The sequence below is a fragment of the Alexandromys fortis genome, unplaced genomic scaffold, assembly GCF_014885135.2.
Source record: "Alexandromys fortis isolate MF-2015 unplaced genomic scaffold, M_Fortis_MF-2015_v1.1 scaffold_39, whole genome shotgun sequence".
In the NCBI taxonomy this organism is placed as follows: Eukaryota; Metazoa; Chordata; class Mammalia; order Rodentia; family Cricetidae; genus Alexandromys; species Alexandromys fortis.
In genome coordinates this window covers 8,564,478-8,589,075 of record NW_026067918.1, presented here as the reverse complement: position 1 = coordinate 8,589,075, position 24,598 = coordinate 8,564,478, and the positions used below count along the sequence as shown (strand labels likewise).

The window sequence follows — 24,598 nt, the reverse complement described above, 5'->3', positions numbered from 1 at the left end:
GGAGCCCCCCACTTCTGTCTTCAGTGGTCGACTAGAGCCCAGGGTCCAAAGGGCTAGCCACTGTAGCTAGGCTAGTTTTTTTTTTTTAGCTCAATCTTGGGAGTTACAAGTGGGGAAAAGAATCATGGGGTGGTCCCTCTGAGTGGCTGGGGTCGAATCCAACCCGACAGAGGCCCTCAGCCACCACCCAGCTGCACTCGGGTTAGGACCAACAGGACTGTCTCCTCAGGCGTCCGTCAGACCTCGGTGTTAGAAGTCAGACAGACAAGTTCAGCGTGGACAAATGAGGAACCAAGGGAAGGGGTAGTCCAGTAAGTATATCAACCACAGCAGAGAATATTTCTTTTAATGGCTTTGGCTTTATGGCACGAAGCAGGCACCCCACTGTTTAAAAGGCACAGAGTCCTCTCTTCTGCCCCATCTCCTGGGCCTCTGAAATCAAGTCCTGAGTTCCAAGGGGGTCACTGCCAGGCAAGAGGGCATGGGGCAAGGCTTCACTCCCCTACAAACAGCAGATACCCAAGGCTGTAGACCATACTGGCCCAGACAGTTCCCGGTGAGTCCTGTACAGGAGTCAGCCGACATGGTCCCTGAGAGTATCCAAGTCCCCCAGCTCCCATCCCCAGAGCTGCATTTCAATGCTCCAGATCCCTGGGCAGTGTGAAGTCTCTGAAGCTATAGAAGGAGATGTCACCGTGATCCACCAGGGCAAAGATCAGGGGGACATCCCCACTCTGGTAGGTCAACCGCTTGAGGCTGCAGAGATCTGGGACAGGCTCGTCAAATCTGTAGGAATAGAGATTAAACTGAGGCCTAGTCACAGCCTACCCACGGCCCCGGGCTGCCCCCACTCCCAGACGTCCAGAGTAGGAAGGCTCTAAGACAAAAGCTAGGAATACAAGAATACTGGCCCCGGGCTCTGCTGTCTACAAACTCCGTGGCTTTGATGAACTTTCAGGAGCCCCAGAGTAGAGGGAGAGCAGGACAGAGTGGGTTCTCACCACTCTTAGCCAGAAATCCCTTCACATCAGTTCCCTCCTGCTGAGTGAGCCCAGGACTAAAGCGGAAGAGAAGAGAGTTTACTGCAAAATGCCTGTAATGAGGAGCCAAGGATTCAAAAGCTTGGGTTCCTATGGCACCAACTGGCCATATGGCCTTAAGATAGGTGGCACTTAACCCTCTGGATGTCAGATTCTTCTCAGGGACTGGCAAAGTGGTGGCAGGGATCAAGCGAGAGGCTGGCAGCAGGCAGGGTACTGCTCAATCATCTCGTACCCACTAATGCACATCCGGACATAGGGTTTGCCAGGGTTGTTTTTTCGGAATGTAGCCACAGCGTCAGCCTGGTAAACATCGAAGCTGATCTCCAAGCCTCTCGAATTCTCCAGCAGCCTGAGGACCAGGTAAGAAAGGTTACAAGGACTTCTTCTCCCACCTCCCTCCACACCAAACCCTCTCCCACTACCACGTCTGCATAGCAGCTTAGTCATGGGATAGACCCAGCATCTTGTCATTCTTCCCTTTCCCTGACGCACACGAGTAGCTGTCACTGGAAACTAAGTATGTGGGCAGGTGTCCCTGGGGTGATCCTCTGACTCACACCCAACTCCAGGAATCAAATCCCAGCTGTCGTTCCACCTGGCAGCCAGTGTCATGGAGACGGCGAGCGCAGCTGAGACTTACCGGTAACCTCCGTCAGCAAGGTGTGCTGTCTGCAGCACGGAGACTTGATCAAGGACCGCGGCTACAAGGGCAGTGAAGAAAAGATATGGAGGAGGGGAGTCAACGTCCTACATGCTCCTGTGGTGCTACCAAAATCTGCTAACCAGGTTAGGACCACCAGATTTACCAGAATGTATTCAGTAAGGTATGCTCCACACAGTAGCAGTATTTAGAACACGCTTATCTGGTAACCCTGCTCTCCTCACCCACCACTCTACCATGTTCCCATGATGCCTTTACGGAGTTCTGAATCTGTTAACTACACTTAGCTCAGACCACAGACTTAGTTCCTTGTGTTTAAAATCAAAACCAAGAACAGACAGTGAACTTTCCTCTTATTTGACTAAAACCTCTGTGGCGCCACCATGTTCTGGCTAACAGGCCGTAAAGGTGAGGGACTTGAAATTGGTTGCTGGCAAAACCATCCAGCATTCTTGGGTATGGCCTTAAAGATGCGGGTACACCCTGCAAGTGTCCCTGGGCAATCTGGGCTCTGCTGGGGCCACGGTCCCCACCTACAGAGGAGCCTGTGTGGAGCCCACGCCACTGTACCTTCTCCTCTCATACCTTAGGCATCAGCCAGCCCTGGTCAAAATAGCCCTTTTCAAGTCTCATGATCCTTCTGCTCCCAGTGGCCTATGGTATAGCAGAGTGAGGGGATACCTGGGGAATCTGCTTTATCAGGGTTGAGCAAGGGAGTAACAGACTGGCCCCATAGGTGTGGAGGGCGGGGCTGGCTCTTCTGCAGCTGTCTCCTCTGCAGCAGTTCCTTGTACTCCCGCCAGCTGGAGCAGCCCTGCACCTCGGGATCTGCGTTCACATCCTCCCGGAACTGCTGCACCTCTGCTTGCTGGTCCCGGTCTCTCCGGGAAAGCTTCTCCTTCCGCTGGTTCAGCTTTTGGCACCAGGACTCAGCATCTGTCCCTCGCCCAATGACATTGGCGGGGAGCAGTTCTGGGGCTGGGGCAGGCAGAAGGGTGTGGCGGCTATCTGAAGCCATGTTGGGGAAGGAGATCTGCTCAAAGTTCCAGCGTGGTTTAGGAGCCCCCTTGGCTCCATTCTTGATTTTATCATTCTCCTGGCCACACTCCACATCCTCCCTGGCCAGAGCAGGGCAAGGCTCTGAAGACCCCAGAGCCTGAAAGGAGGGTCCTGAGCCCTTTCTGGGACTTGACTCCTGGGGCTTCTCTGAGTACTGGCTACTCTGGTCACAGGCAGGTGGGCTGGAGGCTGCCCCGCTCATGGGTGGCAGGGAGTTCTGTAGAGCCTTAGCCTTCTTACTAACAGACCTTAGAGACATGGGAGGAAAAGCAATGTATTCATTCCCCTTGTTACTGTCACCAGGACAGGTGTGTCCCACTGGAATTGAGGTGGACCCCTACTGTCTCCCAAAGCCTGTATGAGAGCATCACAGGCCCCTTCTTAAGCCCGGAGCTCATGATATCCCCTGGGGTGGCAACAGCAGGGGGCATTACCGACAGCTGGAGCTCCTCTTCCTCTTGCCAGTCCCGTCCTCCAGGCACTGGGCATAGCCATCCAAGTTAAGCTGCCTCTCGTAAGGGGACACGACAGAGCTGTGGGGCGAGAACAGCAGGCAGGCAACAGATCCACCTTCTCAGACTGGTGCTGCCGGCAGGATTTGGGAGGGAGTGGCCAAGAGGATGAGCCAGAGGCCAGAGGCAGATCCATACCCAAAGGAAGGGTACCTGGGAACAGCCATAGGGGCCTAGTCACCCACCTCTGTCCAGGTCCCGAGTGTCAGCAATAATACCTGTGTAGCCCTGGCTGTTCTGGAACGTGCCATCAAGTACACGTTTATTTCTTGCACATACATACTACTGTTTCTCTGCTTGTTTGTTTTGTTTCCTGACAAAACTGACATTGTACTAACACACTACTTTAGATCTTTTTTCTTTCCCACTCAGTTACACACTGTGGGCTCAGACCCTCATCACTTAGCACCACAGCACTCTTCCTGCTATGAGAAGGGGAGAGGGCATGTGACAGGGAGAGACAGAGAGAGAGAGGGTGTGGAGGGGAGAACACACAACAGCAGGGTGCCTCTTGGGAGCTGTCTATCTTGTTTGAGGTGGGGGTTTCTAGTTGGCTTACAGCTCACTGATTAAGCCAGTCTGGCTACTGAGCCCCAGGAATCTGCCTGTCTCTGCCTCCCCAGTGCTAGGAATATAAGGATAAACACATGGCCTTGGGTTCTGAGGGACTGGGCTCAGGTCCTTGTACTTGCTGTAAATCCCCTTCCACCACTATGTATTTTTATAGCTCCCAATGCTGCACAGTTCAGGCGCAGCATGGTGGATAGCCACGAGTGTCTATTCACATTAAATCCAAGCCAATTAAAATTACGAAATGAGACCTCAAGTCCTGTCATTGCCGCAGAGGGCATCTTTGTACTACACAAGTCCTAGGTGACGACCGCTTTAAAAGAGCAGCCAGTTTGTGTGGGTAGGTCTCCGCAGCTGAGTCCAAGCTTCTCAAGTACTGATTCTACAAAGTGATGGCGTTTTGCGACTGTTCTTTAATACATAATAAGCAGGTAGCAGCTGCGATTTCGTTCTGTTCTTCCTCAGCCACTAGTTCAGGGCCTGGCATCAGAAGGTGCTCAATAATACTGCTGAGTGACGAACAATTCTCAGGAGGAACTTCTGCACACAGCCATGCTTGTCTCCCTAGAATAGATCCCACTTTGGGGAACTGCTTTAGGGTTTTGGGGACAGACTGTAGAGGCAACACCAGTTTCTACTGTAAGTCTGAAAGTGGCTGTGGCATTCAGCAAAGCTGGACCACTAGGTAATAGAGGGAGATCTAGCCCAGCCTAAGAATGTGAACGGCACCTCAATTATAAATCCCTCCCCAGCCCCTCGCTCATGCATGCACTCCACAAATGGGCCTGCACACCTACATGCCAGGCGCTGGCTACTGCAGTTCTGTGCTCACAGTGAGCTGCAGGTACTTGGTTATTACCTGAGCAGGGCCCAGTTTGACAACCCAGGAAAAAGTGCAGGAATGGAATTCACCCCCACATGCTGCACTGTAGCCAAAGGTCCCAGGTAAGTGGAGGCCACTATAACGGTCGGTCAGGTCCCCCGGCCGCAGTGGATGAGTCAAAGGACTTACCTCGGCTGGAACCGGCGAACCACGTAGCCTAGTCTCTTCAGGTGGCTGAAGACCTCAGGAGAAGAAAAAGGAAATCTTAGATGCTTTTTGTTTGCATGTTTGTTTGCAAGGCTCTTGCTATACGGTCCTAGCTATCCTGGAACTACGTGGACCAGCTAGCCTCACACTACTCAAAAGTCGTATTTCCCCCTCTAAACCTCTACGTGCTGGAATTGTGACAGGTACTACCATGCCTGGCTTAGATGTCCACTCTTTTTTTTTTTTTTTTTTTTTCGAGACAAGGTTTCTCTATATAACCTTGGCTGTCCTGGAACTTGCTTTGTAGACCAGGGCTGGTTTTGAACTCAGAGATCCGCCTGCCTCTGCCTCCCCAGTGCTGGGATCAAAGGCGTGTGCCCCCATGCCTGACTTGGATGTCCATTTTCTACAGTAACATAGTGGTTTCTCTAAACACAAGTCATTTCCTCTATCTCCTGAAACTCTCTCCTACAGAGCTCCAGGCTCCAACCTCGGGACTGCTTGGAACACATTCCATTATAAATATTACCCACACCAGGCCTACTGGTTCAAGCTTGTAATCCCATCTGCTAGGGAGGCTAAAGTAGGGGGATCACAAAATCATGGTCACGGGGCTGGAGAGATGGCTCAGAGATTAAGAGCATTGCCTGCTCTTCCAAAGGTCCTGAGTTCAATTCCCAGCAACCACATGGTGGCTCACAACCATCTGTAATGAGGTCTGGTGCCCTCTTCTGGCCTGCACCACAGACAGAATATTGTATTCATAATAAATAAATAAATAATATATATATTTAAAAAAAAAAACACAAAATCATGGTCAGTCTGGGGTACAGAGTGAGTTCAAGGTCAGTCTGTGAAATTTCCAAAGTCCCTGACTCAGAAAATAAAAGAGAGGGCAGGGCCACAGCTCAATGCGACAGTTTGCTAACACACATGGGCTGCTGGATTCTTCCCCAGTAGCACTAAAAGTAAATTAGCAAACACCATGTTCCAAGGAAGTTTCACTCTTTGAATTCTGTCTCTTATTCTGGGTACAAGTGACATCTAATAATTTATCGACAATACAAATCTCAAAAGAAAAACACAAACAGGGGTGGGCCTCCTGGGAAAGAACTACATCATAGAATATGTTGACATTAAAGTCTAGGCAAAACAGTGGTAGACAGTGTTAGACATCACTTACCCAACCCTCCACAGACTTGATGGGAATAGTCTCTGCTAAGTAGCCACACGTTATTGCTCGTGTCCTGTCCCCACAGCGGAGGAACAAACCCAAAAGTGTCCCCATCTCACTCAGTCTCCTCCCAGCATTCAACACAACTGATTGTTTTCTCCTTTAAAAATGAGCGCAGGGCATAGTGGCCTTTAACCTTAGCACTTGAGAGAGTGAGTCAGGCAGATCTCTGAGTTTGAGGCCAGCCTGGTCAACATAGTGAGTTCCAGGACAGACAAATCTGCACAGTAAGATCCTGTTTCAAAACAGAACACTGAAAAGAAGAAAAAGAGAGGAATGGAAGATTGTACTAGAGGCTTCGGCGTGGTTTCCTCTTCTCCTCCTGATCACGGATGGGTCCCATCTCTCCACTAACCTTCCCATATCTGTGAGCTCCAGAGGACAGTGACAGTCCCCTGCTGGTTGCACCCCCTCAGAGACAATGGCTTACACTACCCACAGCATGCAAACATCCAAGGTTATATTTCTAGCTTTGCCCTCACCCTACATTCTAGGTTGTATCTACTGTGTGCCTGAAATCCTGCTGGATGTCCAGGAAGTACCTCAACGTTACTTTGTATCAAACAGAACCCCTGAGTGGTCCCAGTCTTCCATATAAACACCCACCTCAGTCTTCCCAGCTAGATGACACCTTGGTAGTCACAAGCCTTGAGTCTCTCAGTCATCCAACCTTTCTTCCAAAACACTCCCGACATAGCTTTTCCTGCTCACTGCCCCTAGCCCAGCCTATATCTTCTCTCTCCTGAAAGAATGGTCCAGAACAGATCTTTTTCCTTGTCTAATTTGATCTTCCACCGAGCACTAATTCTCTTGGTTCTTGTTTGTTTAGTTCTGTTTAAGGCTGGGTTTCATTAGGTAGCCCAAGCTGATCTTAGACTTGAGACTGTCCTGCCTCAGCTTCCAGAGTGCTGGAATTACATACATGGGTAACCATGAGAAGCACTAAGTACTTTTTTTCCCCCTTTTTTCTTTTTGGATTTTTGAGACAGGATTTCTCCGTAGCTTTTGGTTCCTGTCCTGGAACTAGCTCTTGTAGACCAGGCTGGCCTCGAACTCACAGAGATCCGCCTGCCTCTGCCTCCCTAGTGCTGGGATTAAAGGCGTGCGCCACCACCGCCTGGCCACTAAGTACTTTTTGTTTTGAGACAGAGTCTCCAAATATATAGCATAACGAAACGGCTGGCCTGGAACTCACAAAGATCCTCCTGCTTCTGCCTCCTGAGCACTGGGACTAAAGTGTGTACCCCCCCCCCATGCCTGGCTACTTAGTAACTTTTTATTATCCAACTGCCTCCTCTGACTATAAGCCTGACCGGCACAGGCTCCTAACTCTCCTATAGATATTGTGCTTGCACCCTCAGAGGTACTTGTCACCATCCACTGGCTTGACCAACGGGAGGCTCCTTGAGAGGTAACTGATACCTGATATTGTAGGAAATTCAAGGTGTCCTCAGTCAGCAGCAGCTGGTAGGCCTCTTGGATGGACAGTGGTAGGTCTTGGTAGAAGAGCTGAATAGAGCCCTGGAAGCGGACCAAGGGCTTAGCTGTGTGTAACCTTCCTTCAGCGCCCAAGCCAAATGCGGTCAACTTCTTGCCTCTGACCCCCCCCCCCCCACACACACCCTCAGCATCACTGCATAACCCTGACCAGCTAGGAGAAAGGATTAGCATCATCCCTGCTGCCTGTGTGGCATTCTCTTCTGTTCTCCAAGTCCGCCTTTAAGTTCACCAAAAACGTAATTCTAAATTCTTCCTGGTCCTTCCCATTCCTTACTCTGAACCCCTTTCCCACGGCCCCAGGAGCCCACTCACACACTCCAGCAGATACAAGGCCTCTTCGGGGTGAAGCCGCTGCCGCCCTTGCTCTGAGTAGCCCATGGTCTGCCAGAATTTCCCCTGTGGGGCATCAGCGCAAGTGTCACCAAACAACTAAGGGGACCGAGGAAGAGGGATCCACCTCCCAGCCGCGGAGATGCTCGGGCCGCTCACCGCAGGCGACTTCAACTCCACGAAGCCCTCTTCGGGTCTCCACTCCGCGGCCACCAAGCTGCCCCTGGCGAGGAGTGGGTTGTGGGCGCCTCGGTCTACACGGGCAGTCCCCGGCCCCCGCCCACCCGGCCCCGGCCCCGGCCCCTCTCACAAGCGTTCCACGCGCTCCTCTGCCAGCAGCTGCCACAGCTCCTGGCGACACAGGCGCAGCCGCTCGGCCTGGGCCTCCGAGCCGTCCGGGAGGAAGTCCTTGGGGCCATGCGACCGCTGGGGCAGCTTCTGGGACCGCGAGCGAGCCGCCCGGAGTTCCGAGGCGCTGGGGCGAGCCGGGGACACGCGGTCAGCACCACGGCCACCCCGCGCGGCCCCGGCCCCACGCCACCACCCCCACGCCGCCCCCGTGCCGGGGAGCACCTGAGCACACGCCCCGCGGGAACCTCCACGGTCGCGGGTTCGGAGTCTGGCTCCATCGGGCTGCCTGCTGCGGCTGCGCGCGCACCGCCCAAGCCCCGCCCTCTCCGGGAACGTGCTGTCCGTGCGGTCCTAGCGCCCGGCGCTCCACTCCCGAGCGCAAATCCACCTGGCTTCGCGCCTTCCTACCTGCCCTGTGTCCCTCAGACACCTGTCTGTACACGTGTCCCTAGGTCGGCGGGGCCGAGTTTGATCTGCAGGTTTCCAAACGTGCAGGAACACACCTATTCTGTTTGCAGCGCTCCTGGGGCACCTCGCTCTAGTAAAATCTCCCCTGGCGACTGGGCATGCAGTATGAATAATCACGTGTGTGACCTCTCTCCAGCCCTGAACTGCCTCGTGCTCTTCCACTAAGAGGAAAGAGATGCGAGGTGGGGAGGAGAGCAGTGAGCCCTCGAATACCAGTTTTGCAAACTGGAGGCCACGTGGGGACGGTCAGGAGTGGTCCAGAGACATTCGGAGTTCCTTCGGGATGAGCCAAAAGAATCTCTCCAGAGGAGCTCGGCTGCAGGGTTCAAAGGCCACGGGTGGGAGGCGCTGTCCGGCTCACACTGGTGCTGAATCGCCACCCCAGCCTCCAAAAGCACCTCCTCAAGGCTGGGGTCCCCGCCGTGACACCGTGGGTCGTTCCTACGCTCACCACTAGGTGGCACCATTGCTCCAGCCAGCCGCCGTGGGTCAGCGACTCTGCTCGTGGACGAAGGTCGCTGCGGCCAAGCCGGGAGAAGATGGGACGAAAAGGAAGGGATCCCCGCCCCTAGTGGGGTCCTCAGGCTCAACCGCTAAAACGTCCCCTATTCTACTTATTCACACCTCATTCTCTGGTCTAGACTAGAGCCCAACTCGCTCGGGATCCCCAGCCAGGACACAGTGGCACGTAGCTTCATCCACCCGCCCTCTCACCAGCCACTTGGCACCCCAAACAGCTTCACCTGCGCGCATGCGCTGATCCCAGGGGCTCTGATCCTGGCTGGCTGGCGGGGGCGGGACCTAGTGAGATTGGGGCGGGACTGAGGGTGCTGATTGACAATCCGACTGTGCGGCTGGGACAGTCCCCCAGCTCCCGATCCGGCGGGAGGGAGGGGGGAGGGGCGGGATTTCCTGCGGGAGGCGCCGAGCCGGCCTTGGAAAGGAGGAGAAAGGGGTTGGTTGGGGGGGGGGCGACAGTGGAAACCAGCGTCAAGAGTGCTTGGGACTGAGCACCGCCAGCCAGACCCCCGGCGGGGCGGCCGGGAGAGGTGAGCCTGCGGGGCCCCGGCTGGGGGTCAGAATCCTTGAGAGCATACGCAAACTAACTTTTCTTGTCTGATCGGCGGGCGCCTCCATCTCTCTGCTCCTTCCGCCTTCCTTGAGCCCCCCCTTTTCGTTCTCCTCTATCTATCCCTCGGACTCTTGACTCTCCGGGTCCCTCTTGCCGCTTTGTTCCCGGGATCGGTCGGAGCTGGGCTTGGCTGCGGGGAGCTGCGCGGCGCTAGAGGGGCATTCCGAGGGGCGGGGGAGCCAGCCGACCCCAGGCACTGCCAGGAGCACCCTCCCCCGGTGCGGGTCGCGGGTTTTGAGGAGGAGTGCCCTCCGGCTTGGGCTTGGACTTATGAGGAATGAGGGGTTCCCTACCTGGGCCCCAGGCCTGCACGAGTCTCATGCCACAAGATTCTGGCAACAAAATCACCGCCACCGAGGTACTGACTTAAGGTTTTGTGCGGGAAGTCGAGAGTTGGGGTTTCAGATTCAGGCTTGGGAGGCAGTTGGTTAGCAGTGTCCAAGCCCTGGCCTGGGTCTCTACCCAGCTGTTCCCTCACACCCCAGAAGCAACAAGGAAGGGGTAGCAACAGGTGCTGTAGAACTTGCCTATCCTACAGGTAGACCGCCCCTACCCCGGAAAATGAGGGCCATAGCTCATCCCTCAGTGGAGCTGGGATGTTCACTTACTAAGTGAAGCCTAGGTAGTGAGGAGTCTGAGGGCAGACACCGTGGACAGGAGTGACCCCTGCCCATCTGTCTGTGCTACTCTTCCAGGCCCTACCTCTCGGCCCCGCCTGTTGTCTGTGGGTGTCAGAGCCTGGGGCTGTGGAGAATGGGCTGCTGGCCCTGCCTACCCCAGTGTCTCCTGCTGCCAGGGCCCCTCCTGCCCAAGGTTGAGGTGCTGCCCCGTGCCATGGGGCACAGGCAACTCAGCCCCTCCCTCCTGGAATACTACCCCCTCCCTTTGCGTGTTATAGTTATATACTTTTCTCAAGTACAGCACCTTCCTCCCCTCTCCCTGAGTGGCTCAGACCCTCCACGACTCCCAGGGCACCCAAAGTGATTTGGGGCTCTCTAGAGATCCTGTCTTGGTCATCGTCTGGGTCCTGTTTCCTGGCCGTGACCCAGCTTTTCAGCGGAGAACCTGTACCTTTTCCAGACCCCCGGGACTTGTCTACAGCTGCTGCCTCATGCGAGAGGGAATGCTGACTGCTCTCTGGATGGGCATTGGTGCTTCTGAGCTAACCCAGGAAAATTGGCGGGCCCAGTCTCAGCCCATCCCAAGGCCGTCGGAAGCAACAGGCTGATCTTAGTCCAGATTTCCACACAGCCTCCACCCCCTAGAGACTGACTTTCCTGCCTGTGGTGGCAGCTGCCAGAGCACCTTGAAGGACTATATCTCTGCCTGACAAGGAGCCCATTGCCTGGGACACCAGGCTTGTGCCCCTGGGACCAGGAGTCCTCCGAAGCATTGAGGCATGGCGGACTGACATTTGGCTGGACCAGCGTCTTGCTTCTTCCTGGACTCGGAAGCCCAGAGCCTGGCGGCGCCCTAGTCAGAATGGGTCGTGAGCAGGACCTGATCGTTGCCGTCAAGAACGGAGATGTGACGTGTGTGCAGAAACTGGTGGCTAAAGTCAAGGCTGCAAAAACAAGTGAGTCTTCCCTCGGTGGGGTGGCCATCCAGCTGAGGCTGCTCTCTGAGTACCGAGGCTACAGAGGGATGCTCAGTGGGGGAGGGGGAGGGGAGGGTAGCTTCGGTTTGCAGACTTGAGGAAGAAGGACTGTCCTGGTGTAGACAAGGAGTGCTTCTGTGTAAGAGTGTCAGAGAGGAAAGGGGGTCCCTTCTTGCTCTGGGTCCCCAGACAAGTCACTTAGCCACTCTGAGCCACGGAATCCTGGCCTGCGAAGGGCGCATATTGAAGCGCATTCTGTTTGCGTTTTTTTATCGTTTGTTGTGCGTCAGGCTCTTTTCTAAGCCCTGGAGGTTGCCTGTTGGTAGCTGGCTTTTCAGGTGTGTTCTTTGGCTTTGTGGGACTTGGCTGTGGGATGGGAAAGAAGGAAGAGAGCGCCGTGACCACCCCCAGTCCCATCTGCATAAAACCAGAGCTTCCCTGTATTTGTGTCGAACTTCATGAGGATGTCTGTAAAACCTCTTTGGAAACAGTGGTTGGGTTTCTGGTGTCATTGGTTGTTTGGTTTGGGGCTCTGAGAGGCTTAGAACCCAGGACCTCACACTTGGCACACAGTGATCTATCATCGCTGGCAGTGTATTCCCAGCCCCCAAAGAGAGCAGATTCCCGGGGACTCATAGCACCATCCAACCGGTACTAAAGCTCCTTGCTAGCTCACCTGCTGGTGTTCCTGGGAGTGTGTAGCCCATGCTAATTTTCTAGAGGTTTCCATAGCCCTGAGGACTCTATCCCTGACAGGGCAGTCAGGGCTGGATGCATGGGTGGCCACTAAGCCCCATCTCTCAGGACCCTGTGATGGTAGGGACCTCTCAAACCCACCCCAGGAAAATGGACCTCTGAACTTCAGGCGAGCACCCTGGGCTCTCCCAGACCCCGAGGCTTGTCTCCTCCAGGACTTACATGAGCCAGTAGTTCTTCCGGCTCCTCTGGGGTTAGAGAAAGTGTTCCCTGAGGGGAGGGTCTTCTTTGTAACATTGGGGTTTTAACCCCAAGCCACACCTGGGTCTTGTACACAGGAAGGAATCCCCAGGCTACTTGGAGACATCTTATTATTCCCGCCCACACCTTGGAGTGTGGGTGCCAAAAGGAAAGACGTTAGTGGCGTGCACCCACCTGCACAGCGAGGCGAGCAGGGTGGAGACCCAGCCATGGGGTGGAGCTGTGTCCCTAGTCCTTTCATCATGGGGAAGCGAATGAGGGTATGAGGGTGAGCGGGATAGAGGAAGGGGCCCAAGCGGTCCCCAGGAGATGGCCTGAAGGTCTGAGAGGGAGCCTACTCTCCTCCCCGCTCACCTCTGTGTTGCTTTTGGCCACCTGCCCAGTGGGGCCTTGATCACACTGCTGCTGGCCTCACCGGCCTGGCTGCCTTAGACAGTGAGGCCCATTGGAGGGTAGTAGCAGGGTCGGCTGGTGGCGAGACCCCCGCAACTAGGCTTGTCTTTTCTACCAGAGACAGAGCCTCTAGGGGTTGAAGTTCCTTCCCTGCGTCCAAGGTGTGGACTCCCCTATACAGGGGCAGACACACGGTGACAGGCCTGAGTGTCCTTTTAGATCTCTGCACCGTCCTTCCCTTCTTTGTCCTCTGAGAGACCAGTGACAAAGATGAGCTCACAGGTGACCTTTGTAAACCCTGGGGTTTGTGAAATGGTGTTACCCCCTGGCTTCCTGTCCGGTAGGAATTTCTACGGCCCTCTGGGGTTAGTGACTTACCCAAGGTCACATAGCCCTGGGGTCAGATGAGAGACTGATAAGCCTGTGTGCTTTCCTCACGTTTCCGTAGCGACCACTGATCTCTGTTCTGTCGGTACCACCTAAGGGACGTTCTACACACATAGAGTCCCCTAAATTAAAATTGTGCTAAAGAGCCTGGGACTCAGCCGGGCAGTGGTGGCGCAGAGGCAGGTGGATCTCTGTGAGTTCGAGGCCAGCCTGGTCTACAAGAGCTAGTTCCAGGACAGGCTCCAAAGCTACAGAGAAACCCTGTCTCAAGAAATCAAAAAAGAAAGAGAGAGAGAGAGAGACAGAGAGAGACAGAGAGAAAGAAAGAAAGAAAGAAAGAAAGAAAGAAAGAAAGAAAGAAAGAAAGAAAGAAAGAAAGAAAGAAAGAAAAGAGCGAGCCTGGGACTCTGTGGATGATACAGTTTATTTGAATCCAGTGCAATCTCAGAGAGCGATGCAGGGCCCCTGGACCAAAGCAAACCACTAAAATCAAGTCATCAGGGCGCCCCTTTTTCCTCTCACCCCACTGGCTGGGAGCCTCTAGCCCATGACTCTTTCCTTCCGCCTCGTCCTGATCCACCCTGTCCCAGGCCCTCTTCTGGAGCAGGCTGCTGGGAGGGGTGCCATTGCACCGGCCTTGCCTCTTCCCTCTGCCCCTCCCCATCTTTTTCTTGGCTAGAGGAAATGGATGGGCTGGGGTGACTGGCTGAACTCATATCCTCTGCTTGGGCCTGAGACGGGGTGACCCTTCCAGCCCCAAAGCCAGGCTGGGGAAGAAGGTTTTGCCACATCGGAAGTGACTGGTGCCTCGACAGGACCCTCCGCCCACCCGCCAGGGTCCCCAGCCCAGTTTCTGTGGGCCTCTTCTCCGCCACCTTTCCGGCTATTGTTCTAGAAAGAACAGAGCCACCTATCTGGCCCTGCCCCTGTTCCTGTGTCCCCTCTGTCACATTGCTTGCCCCTCCCTAGAAGGGACACATCCAGCCACCCAACTGTCCCATCCCAGACTTTCCGTGCTAGTGAAGGGAAGCCTCCCTCAAGGACTCTGGCGCTCCTCTCTTGGGACCTTGTCTTCACGGAGGCTTAAAAGGCACCTTGGCAGCCAAAGTCACGCAGCCCAGGAAAGACAGAGTAGCCTTTGAGCTGTGCACTTCCTGCTTCCACAGCTTCTGTTCTTTCCCTACTCCACCCCCACCTCCCCACCCCACCAAAAATGGTTCTGTGTTATAAGAACTGTCAGGTCAGAGGTCTCTCTCCTGCCCCTTCGTGGTTCTGTATTTACCTTCTCAGTATAGAGTCTTTCAGCTCCACCTTGTGTGTGTGTGTCCCCTCCCTCCCTGCCCCTTGCTTTCCTCCCTGATGGAATGAGGCCCTGCCTTTCCCAGGCTGCTAGGGTATTTGGGGGCCCACCAGGGCCTGGGGGGGCAGGCCTGGACCAGCATGTTTGGCACCTTGCCCAGCCCGGGCTGAGCCAGGCCCGCTCCTTCCCAGCAGGGTGGGTTCCAGGAGGGCGCAAGGGCTGCTGGTGACAAGGCTTGTCCTTCCTCAGCGCCTCAAAGATCTGCCCAACATGGTCTGTGTGCCCCTGGGTTCTCACCTGCCCGCACCCAGTCCCGGGGAGGCGGTGCCAGTGCCCACTGCTTCTCTAGGGGGGCCCAAAAAGTCAAAGCTTGTGAGTATGGAGTCGGCAGGTGTGCCCCCCACAGATAGAGCTCTGTGGAGAGGCCGGAAGGCAGTTTGGGTCTGGGACCCCAGTGTAATGGCTGGCACGGGAGGGGTGCGAAATCGTTATCATCATCATTCCGTGCTCACAGGGGACAGACACTGTCCCCACAGCTTCTGGGGGCAGATGCTACGGAGACCAAGTCGTGCAGATTAAGTGACCTGCCCAAAGTGGCAGGGTTGGCACATTGGACCTGGGCTAGGATCAGTATATTCTATGCGGCCCTGCCTACCAGGTCCTGCTCAGGGATGCTCCAAGCCCAGCCTTGTCAACAACCTTCTCTCTGCTTTTCAGTTCTTAAGACACCCCCCCCTCCTTTCAATTCCTGTTCCCCGTGGCCCAGCAGGACAATATGACTCTCTCCCTAACCCATTCAGGCAGGAATGCCAACCATGCGCCCCGTGGGCCTGTCCTATTGAAGGCATGTCATGCCAGTACCCCTTCCCGCCCCCTTTGGCTCTATAAACAAGCTGGGCAGGGGTTCTAGGGAAGCCAGGCGGCTGCTGCAGTAGCTTCCAGTGCTCCTCGCCCTCGAGCCCTAGGGACAGGACCTGTAAAAAGCCATGGGGCAGGTGCCCCTCTGTATACCGAAAGGTGGGTTGGGTCCTTGGAGGTGGGTAGTGGGAGTTGCTGGGTGAGGGCATGGCTAGGGCAGGTGGTGCCATGTACCCTGATGTCTCCTCCCCTGATCCCCCTACCCAGAGCTCCTCGGCTCCACGAAGAGACTCAACATCAACTACCAGGATGCTGATGGGTAAGTGTGTGCTGCTGGGTGAAGAGACCCGGGGAGGAAGTGAGAGGAACTGGGGCCCGCAGTTCCTCCCTCAGACTAGGTCCTTGAAGTATGTCTGCCCAGAGCTGGGTCCTGCCTGTATAGGGCCAGAAGGAGGGGGTACTGCCCACCCACCTGCCTATGGAGTTAGCCCTGAGCAAGAAGAGGGCCCCCCTTGGGTCAGATTCTTCCTGGGCCCCTTCTCTCCCTGGAGGGTAGGAGCCCTCAGGCTTCTGCTCCCACGGCCCCCTCCTCTGGGCAGGCTGGGTGGGGGACGCTAGACAAACGGGCCTCTCAGCCAAGACACTGAGCCCTTTCATGCTGTGGCCCGGCTGCTGTGCGCTCCCACGGCAGGGCTGGCAGGCACGGGGGGGGCAAGTAACCCATCACTGCCGGCCCCCAGAACGAGCTTGGGGTGGACTGTTCACTGACACCCCCTATTTTGTGTCCCCCATGCCAGATTCTCTGCTCTCCACCATGCTGCCTTGGGGGGCAGCCTGGAGCTCATAGCCTTGCTGCTGGAGGCACAAGCCACTGTCGACATCAAAGACAGCAATGGTGAGAGCCCACTGTATCCCGCCACGTGGGGAAGCCAGGGCCTCTCTACAGACCTGGGGCCGGAGCGTCTCCTGTTAGGACACACCAACAGGCGTTTGGGTTCCTTCTCTGAAATCGTGAATAGCTTCCTTCTGGAGAGAGTGTGTAGCTAAGATTTCCATTATTTAGACGAGGAAGCACAGAGAGGTTATAGTCCCACCCTGGGGTTGTAGATCATGTGTGCAGGGCACAGTTAGAACTCTTGACTTCAGAGCCGCGTAGGACCTTTTTCTGAGCAAACCCGGGTGAAGCTAGCATTGCCGTATGGAACTCTTCCCGTCCCAGGGTTCTCTGCTGGGCCCCCTGTGACCCCTCTTAGAATCTCTTTCCCCCTGCCAGGCATGCGTCCCCTACACTATGCGGCCTGGCAGGGCCGGCTGGAGCCTGTGAGGCTGCTGCTGAGGGCTTCTGCGGCTGTCAACGCTGCCTCGCTGGACGGCCAGATCCCTCTGCACCTGGCTGCGCAGTATGGACACTATGAGGTGGTAAGTGAGCCTGCCTGCCTGAGGGGATGTGGGAGTGAGGAGCCGGGTGGGGGCCTGTGTCTTGCAGGCAGCCTCCCTTACTTGGCTTCCCCATCCCAGTCAGAAATGCTTCTCCAGCATCAGTCCAACCCATGTCTAGTCAACAAGCTGAAGAAGACACCCCTAGACCTAGCCTGCGAATTCGGGCGGCTCAAGGTGAGGCGTACAGCCCTGGGTGCTGGGTACTAGGTGCTGGGTACTGGGTGCTGTAGTCAGGAGGAGGCTCTAACTGGGTGCTGCACACTGTAGGTGGCCCAGTTGCTTCTAAACAGCCACTTGTGTGTCGCGCTGCTGGAAGGAGAGGCAAAGGACCCGTGCGACCCCAACTACACCACACCCCTGCACTTGGCTGCTAAGAATGGCCACAGAGAAGTCATCAGGTACCCAAGGGACCCACCCGCCTCCTCAGCCTCTTCCTGAGGGACCATTGGTTTCTAACCAATATCTCCCTGCTGCTTTTTTAAAAAATGACAAATACACATGTGTTCTGTGTGGGGTGTGTGCACGTAAGCACAGCTGCCTGCAGTGGACCACAGAGCCAGAGCTCCAGGTGGAGATGAGCTACCCCATGCGCGTGCTGGGAATTGAACCAGAGCTCTCTGAGAGCAGCCCAGCCTTATCTTAGCCACCGAGTCATCTCCCCAGTCCCCTGATGCTGTCTCCATTCTTGGTTTCAACGCCACAGTCCCCACACCCCTGGCAGTCAGCCTCTTCCCATCCCAGCCACCTCACACTCCTGCCCACCACAGGCAGCTCCTGAAAGCTGGCATTGAGATCAACCGCCAGACCAAGACCGGCACCGCGCTCCACGAGGCCGCCTTATACGGCAAAACCGAGGTGGTGCGGCTGCTCCTAGAGGTGGGTGTGGGTGCAAAGAGCCTGCTGTCTGTTTTGTGGGGCTTGGGAAAGAGGGTCTCACTCCCTCCGAATGGTGCTAAAGCCTTGTGGCTGGAAAGCAGCCCCGACTGGATAGACACCAAGTCCGTCTCTTATGAGCTTGATCTTAACCCATGTCCAAAGTGTCATGCTTCCCCCCTCTAAGCCCTGAAAGTGGTAACAGCGCCTGCCTCCTGGGTAGTGGGGAGGACTCAAAGAGAAATGTCAAGCAAAATGCTATGCTCTTGTGGTACTGTGAACCCCAGGGAGGCGTGGATGTGAATATCCGGAACACATATAACCAGACGGCGCTGGACATAGTGAATCAGTTCACCACCTCCCAGGCCAGCCGGGAAATCAAGCAGCTACTTCGGGGTGAGTGGGTGGGAGAAGACCTAGTGGGTGGGGCTCTACAGTCGGTACCAGGGTGTGGTGGGAGAGTCGGCTGGGGAATCGAGGGTCCATCATGGACACCTGCCCTACCCCTTCTCTTAGAGGCTTCAGGGATCTTGAAAGTCCGAGCACTTAAGGATTTCTGGAACCTTCATGACCCCACTGCTCTCAATGTCCGGGCAGGAGATGTCATCACGGTGAGGGGCCCACACATCCTTTGTAAGACAAGCAGTTGCTATGACTCACTTGGGCATCTGCTGTGGTCCTAGGCCAAGTTAAATCTTTATATATTCTTTCATATAATCCTCTCTAATCCTAGGAAACATGGGTACCATTGTCATTTTCCTTTCTCTTTTCTTTTTTTCTTTCTTTTCTTTTTTCTTTTTTTATTTTTATTTTTATTTTTTTGAGATGACAAAGTTGAGACTTAGAGAATTAGATGAACTGGGCCAGATCACGTATCTAGTAAACACAGAATATAGAATACCATTATTCTATAGAATATCATTGTTCATATGTCTCATGCTACAGAGAGACTGGGCTGGCATCGGTGACCAAACTCGGGTAGAGGTCAGCTCTGTGCTGGGAAGAGATGGCCCAGGCCTGCTGGGCTGTCACTACAGAGACAGCCACTGCCACTTGCTTGGTGTAGTGACTGTCCTTTCCGTCCACATCCTGTCGCGACAGGTGCTCGAACAACATCCTGACGGCCGCTGGAAGGGCCACATCCATGAGAGCCAAAGGGGCACTGACCGTGTGGGCTACTTCCCCCCGGGGATCGTTGAGGTGGTCAGCAAGCGGGTGGGCATACCTGTGGCCCGTCTCCCCTCTGCGCCCACCCCGCTGCGGCCAAGCTTCCCCCGGATATCACAGTCCTCTGCTGACGATTCGCTGCAGCCTCTTACCTATGGCCAGCTCCCGCGGGGGGGCCTCAGCCCGGACAGCCCAGGTACATCCTCCCAGGAGATAGTGCAGGGGTCCCTGGGCGCTGGCAAGTTGCCAGTCAGATGTTAGCGGTGCCAACTCTGACCTTTATGCTTCTGCCGCCTGCAGCAGGTGACAGGAACAGCGTGGGCAGCGAGGGCAGTGTGGGCAGCATCCGCAGTGCTGGCAGTGGGCAGAGTTCTGAAGGCACCAATGGCCATGGCACTGGCCTCCTTATTGAGAATGCTCAGGTAGGAGGGGAGGGCACCCAGGCCTGGGCACGGCCTGCCCATTGTCTGTTTTCCATGTCCTGAGTAAGCTCTTTCTCTGTCTCCAGCCACTGCCCTCTGCCAGTGAGGACCAGGTACTGCCAGGCCTGCGTGTCCCGTCTGCGTCAGGTAAGAAGGGTAAATGGGACTGGCATTGCTGGGGACCCATACAGGTGAGGAGCCATGCCCCCACCCATCCCTCCTCCAACCGCCCCTGATGCCGTCTTTCTCCTTCCTTGAAGACAACCTGAGCCATCGCCCCCTGGCCAGTTATCGCTCAGGGGAGACCTTCACTCAGGATGTGAGGCCGGAACAGTTGCTGGAAGGGAAGGTGAGGGCCCCCGCCCCCCAGAAATACGTTTCAGACCTGGGCAGAGGGTAGAGGGCTTTAGTATCCACGGAGACCTGACCCTGGGGAAGGTGCGGGCCGATGGGCTAGTCCGTCTCTCAGCCGGCTTCTCCTCCCCGTTTCGCTGCACGCCCCAGGATGCTCAGGCCATTCATAACTGGCTAAGTGAATTCCAGCTGGAGGGCTACACTGCCCACTTCCTGCAGGCCGGCTATGACGTGCCAACCATCAGCCGAATGACGCCCGAGGTAAGCACTGTCACAGTCACACGTGACGCCAGGGCCCAGCAGGCACGGGAGGGCCCTAATGTCCATGCCCTGTGTGACAGGACCTGACAGCCATTGGGGTGACCAAACCTGGACACCGGAAGAAGATCGCCTCAGAGATTGCCCAGCTCAGCATCGCTGAGTGGCTGCCCAACTATATCCCGGTGAGCAGGTGGACAGGGTGGGGTATTTTTGTTTTTTGTTTTTTTTGTTTTGGTGACAGGGTTTCTCTGTGACTTGGGAGTCTGTCCTGGAAATCACTGTGTAGACCAGGCTGGCCTCGAACTCACAGAGCACTGTCTCCCAAGTGCTGGGGTTAAAGGTGTGTGTCATCACCGCCTGGCAGGGTGGGGCTATTGGCCCTCACCCAGGGCTGTGGCCTTGAGAGGGGTCAGGGCTTCCTTTCTCACTTGGGGAGCGCCAGGTTTTGACGGTGGCACTCATCCAGGTGGACTTGCTGGAGTGGCTGTGTGCCCTGGGGCTGCCACAGTATCACAAGCAGCTGGTGAGCAGCGGCTACGACTCCATGGGGCTGGTCGCCGACCTCACTTGGGAGGAGCTGCAGGAGATAGGCGTGAACAAGCTGGGTGAGGATCACCTTGAGGCCTCCTGGCAGCCCCTGACCCCAGCTACCTCTAGCATCTCTGAGAGGAGGGGGAAGGGGGTCTAGTCAGGGCAAAGGGGACAAGCCTAGACTCAGTTAACCCATCTGCTTCTGCCTACCCTTCCAGGGCATCAGAAGAAGCTCATGCTGGGGGTGAGGCGGCTGGCAGAGCTTCGGCGGGGCCTGCTGCATGGGGAGGCTCTAGGTGAAGGCGGACGCCGGCTGACCAGGGGTCCGGAGTTGATGGCCATTGAAGGCCTAGAGAATGGGGAAAGTCCAGCTACGGCTGGCCCTCGCCTCCTCACCTTTCAGGGCAGTGAGCTGAGCCCAGAGCTACAGGCAGCTATGGCAGGGGGGGGCCCAGAGCCACTCCCTCTTCCCCCTGCCCGTTCTCCCAGCCAGGAAAGCATTGGCGCCCGCTCCCGGGGTTCCGGTCACTCACAGGAACAGCCTGTCTCTCAGCCCAGTATTGGTGATTCCATCGCCCCACAGGAGAGGAACCTTCCAGAGGGTACAGAGCGCCCCTCTAAGCTTTGTACCTCACTCCCTGGCCAAGGACCTGCCCCTTATGTCTTCATGTGTTCACAGAGTTCACCCACTAGCCCGGCCCCAGGGCCACCTCCTGGTGCTCCTCGGGCCTTCTCCTATTTGGCCGGCTCTCCTGCAGCTCCTCCAGACCCGCCTCGGCCCAAACGCCGATCCCACAGCCTGAGCCGCTCAGGCCCTGCTGAGGGGGAAGCTGAAGGGGAAGCTGAAGGGCCAGTGGGCAGTGCCTTGGGCAGCTATGCCACCCTTACCCGGAGACCGGGACGCAGCACCCTTGCCCGGACTAGCCCTAGCCTGACCCCAACTCGAGGGACACCCCGAAGCCAGTCCTTTGCCCTCCGTGCCCGTCGTAAAGGCCCCCCACCCCCACCCCCCAAGCGCCTCAGTTCCGTCTCTGGCCCCACCGAGCCACCTTCACTAGAAGGAAGCCCAGGACCCAAGGAAGGGGCCACAGGCCCCCGGAGAAGAACACTGAGTGAACCAGCCGGTCCCTCAGAGCCCCCTGGTCCTTCTGCCCCAACTGGCCCTGTGTCTGACACAGAAGAAGAGGAGCCTGGGCCTGAGGGGACACCCCCATCTCGGGGCAGCTCAGGAGAAGGGCTGCCATTCGCAGAGGAAGGGAACCTGACGATCAAGCAGCGGCCAAAGCCAGCTGGTCCCCCGGCCCGGGAGACACCTGTGCTCCCTGGTCTTGACTTCAACCTCACAGAGTCCGATACTGTCAAACGGAGGCCCAAATGTAAAGAGAGAGAGCCACTCCAGACTGCGCTGTTGGCCTTTGGGGTAGTGGGTGGTGACACCCCTAGCCCCTCCACTCCCCTGTCCTCCCAGGCCTCCTGTGAATCTCCCTCAGCTTCCTCTAACCCTCCACGGTCTGAGCCTAGCAGCCTTCCGTCTCAAGGAACTCCAGCCCCAGATCTCAGCCCCAAATCTCAGCCCCCCGGCCACCAAGGGGCCTCTGCCGGGCCAGCTCTGGCAACAGGCAGCCGGCTGAATGTGGAGACGGAGCCTCCATCTGCCCCTGCTGCCCTCCTCAAAGTGCCCGGAGCAGGTAAGAAGTGAGGCCCGCGGAGGGAAGGTTGTTGTGTGCAGGGTCACGTGGCGCCAAGTCACGTGGTAACCTTTTATCTCCTCAGGAGCAGCTCCTAAGCCTGTGTCTGTGGCCTGTACGCAGCTGGCATTTTCTGGCCCAAAGCTGGCTCCCCGGTTCGGCCCCCGCCCTGTACCCCCTCCAAGGCCTGAGAGCACTGGGCCTGTGTGTCCAGGCCAGGCCCAACAGAGACTGGAGCAAACCAGCTCGTCCTTGGCAGCCGCACTGAAGGCAGCTGAGAAGAGCATTGGCACCGAGGAGCGAGAGGGGTGAGCTGGGTGCTGGGTGCGGAAGGAGGGAGGGAAGGAGGGCTGGGCTTGGGAGCATTGGAAGGCGACTGTCGGCCAAGTCTGGGGCTAGGGAGGCCTCTAGTGGGATGCCCTGGCCTAGTGGTCTTAGAGAGGCCTACGGAGATTCCTGGGGACTATCACTTATTCCTTAGCCCAGTCCTTTGTCCCCAAGCCTCTGAACTCACCCATAAGGGAAGGACGGAAACCCCTGCTACGGGGAGGTTGCAGGCAGGAAGAGTGAGGTACAAGGTGTTTGCCATCAGACAGGACTGCCATGGTAGCAGGCCCAGGCCCACCTCGTTAAGGCTTTCTCTCGATGCAGCCCCACAGCGGCCTCCACCAAGCACATTCTGGATGACATCAGCACCATGTTTGATGCCCTGGCCGACCAGCTGGATGCCATGCTGGACTGAACAAGACCGGCTTGTGACCCTCCTTTCCTGGTACCCACAGTGGCCTGCCAGCATTCATGGCCTGTGGCCCAACATGGAAGAAGACCCTGCCACCCAGGGCACAGGCTGAGGGTTGGTTGGGCTGGAGTCAGAAGCTGACTGAGGGGCCTCAGCTGGGTGGGAGCAAAGCTCCTCCCGTGTAGAGCTGACTGCTCAGCTTTGGCCCCTGACGAGGGACCCGTTAAGAGCATTCTCCTCTAGGAGGAGGTGGCGGCAGGGCTTTTCGGATGCGTGCACCTCCCCACCCGGGTCTCAGTGCTTAAGGAATTCCTCTGGCCACCCACCGAGCTGCTCTAGGCTCCCTGAGGCTGAGTGGAGGCTGTGTACTTGGCTGCTTCCCTCCGTGCGAGTGTACATAGGAGATGTAAATACACGGCAGGGGTATGCCTTCCTGCCCGTGGCTATGGCCTTGTCATCTCCTGCCCTGTCTGCCCATCCCACACAGGGAAGGCAGCGCCAGCCGGGGCAGAGGCAGTGCAACTAACAGATCCCCGATGCCCAAACTCTTACAACTGTACATAATATTTTTCAAGCAGAGAGAAATGCATATATTTTAAATGGAATTTATTCTATCTATTAACTGCCTGAGAGAATGCAGTGGGGAGGCCTTCAGACTGCAGAAGAACCCTCTGCCCACCTCCTGCTGGAGGGCCCCGTTGGTCCAGGCCCTGTAACTATTAACCTCTTCCCCAGCTAACATCAATGAAAGTGTCATTCCACGTGATTGGGCTGTGTCTGGATCTGTGCATCAGACCTCCACATCCGGGACTGTCCCTTCACCCACATGCCGCCGGAGCACTCATCAGTGTGGAGGGTGACGGCTGCAGTCTTGGGAGGGGAGCCTTTCATGGCTGTTTCATGGATCCGCCACAGGTTTTTCTTAAGCAATTTACAATTTTAATATAAACCAGTTGACATTCATTCCTAAAAGGCTCATTTCCAGTAAAAAAAAAAAAAAAAAAAAAAAAAAAAAAAAGGTCTCTCAGAACAAGGACAGCGCCTGGGCTGGGTCCTCCATGGATGACCTACGGCCAGCTGATGATGCAGGGGCTCCAGGGTGAGGTGGACCCTTTTCCATCTTCCGGCCCAGAGGAAGGGGAGGGCCCCAGGACCACAGCCAGGCTGCTGCCCCAGGAAAAGGATGGGTGGCAGGGAGGACACAGCAGCAGCCACTGCTCCAGCAAAGCCTGAGGCTCACTCTGAGGCTGCCACAGATGTGAGAGGAGGGTGTTCGGTAAGGGGACCCCAAAGAGGGGCCACTCACAGGAGAGGGGGCTAAGGGTCCCTTTACCAAGGGCCTGAGGTCATACATTCAAGAGTGCCCCTGGCAAGGCCAGGGAAGAGCCAGGGCAGTCCTGTCAAACCATGGCGACGGCCCCTGGGCTCCTTCGTGAAAAGCCCCAGAGTCGGGAAGACAGCAGGGTCTCCAGTGACCGGAGCTGAGCCTCCAGTGCCATGAGGCACAAAGACGAACCCTGAAACATTCGTGATACCAACTCCCCAGACTCAGGAGTCGGTCTGGCTCTAGCCCCAGGAACCAGGGCAATGACGGCCACCATGGCCAATGGCTCAGAAGGGAGAGTTCATGCCCAGCTTAGTCTCGAACTGCAGCTTCTGTCGCTTCTGGTAGCGGACACGAACCCTGGTGAAACAGATCAAGATACAGTTGACTACTCAGCCTTGGGGTTGGCACTTGTAA

The 24,598-nt window shown here is 56.3% G+C and overlaps 3 protein-coding genes across 9 annotated transcripts in view; 1 reads left to right on the top strand and 2 right to left on the bottom strand.

Moving 5' to 3' along the window:
- Positions 1-329: 329 nt before the first annotated feature.
- Positions 330-9,435, bottom strand: Tsen54 (tRNA splicing endonuclease subunit 54). Its single transcript, XM_050140194.1, has 11 exons — positions 8,513-9,435; positions 8,250-8,414; positions 8,099-8,162; positions 7,922-8,005; positions 7,532-7,630; positions 4,858-4,910; positions 3,198-3,296; positions 2,386-3,011; positions 1,684-1,744; positions 1,276-1,392; positions 330-786 (listed from the first exon to the last, which is right to left on the bottom strand). Exons 1-11 carry the CDS (start codon positions 8,566-8,568, stop codon positions 636-638), a joined length of 1,575 nt encoding a protein of 524 aa, XP_049996151.1. The 5' UTR covers positions 8,569-9,435; the 3' UTR covers positions 330-635.
- A 245-nt stretch (positions 9,436-9,680) lies between these two features.
- Positions 9,681-23,820, top strand: Caskin2 (CASK interacting protein 2). Of its 2 annotated transcripts, none has more exons than XM_050140285.1 (20): positions 9,681-9,807; positions 10,971-11,466; positions 15,650-15,701; positions 16,180-16,277; positions 16,656-16,801; positions 16,901-16,996; positions 17,090-17,220; positions 17,590-17,698; positions 17,983-18,091; positions 18,212-18,306; positions 18,797-19,058; positions 19,163-19,284; positions 19,371-19,431; positions 19,545-19,633; positions 19,789-19,899; positions 19,980-20,081; positions 20,366-20,504; positions 20,649-22,118; positions 22,204-22,426; positions 22,770-23,820. In XM_050140285.1, exons 2-20 carry the CDS (start codon positions 11,373-11,375, stop codon positions 22,858-22,860), a joined length of 3,600 nt encoding a protein of 1,199 aa, XP_049996242.1. In that variant the 5' UTR covers positions 9,681-9,807; positions 10,971-11,372; the 3' UTR covers positions 22,861-23,820. The 2 variants fall into 2 exon arrangements, with proteins under 2 accessions (XP_049996242.1, XP_049996243.1); XM_050140286.1 differs by lacking the exon at positions 9,681-9,807 and adding an exon at positions 9,839-10,248.
- Tmem94 (transmembrane protein 94) overlaps positions 23,447-24,598 on the bottom strand; it is a 34,800-nt gene continuing 33,648 nt past the window's right edge. For all 6 annotated transcript variants that reach the window (XM_050140281.1, XM_050140282.1, XM_050140283.1 and 3 more), the window contains one exon: positions 23,447-24,541. In XM_050140281.1, the coding sequence (XP_049996238.1) occupies positions 24,469-24,541 (73 nt within the window). In that variant the 3' untranslated portion in view covers positions 23,447-24,468. The remainder of the gene's footprint in view (positions 24,542-24,598) is intronic.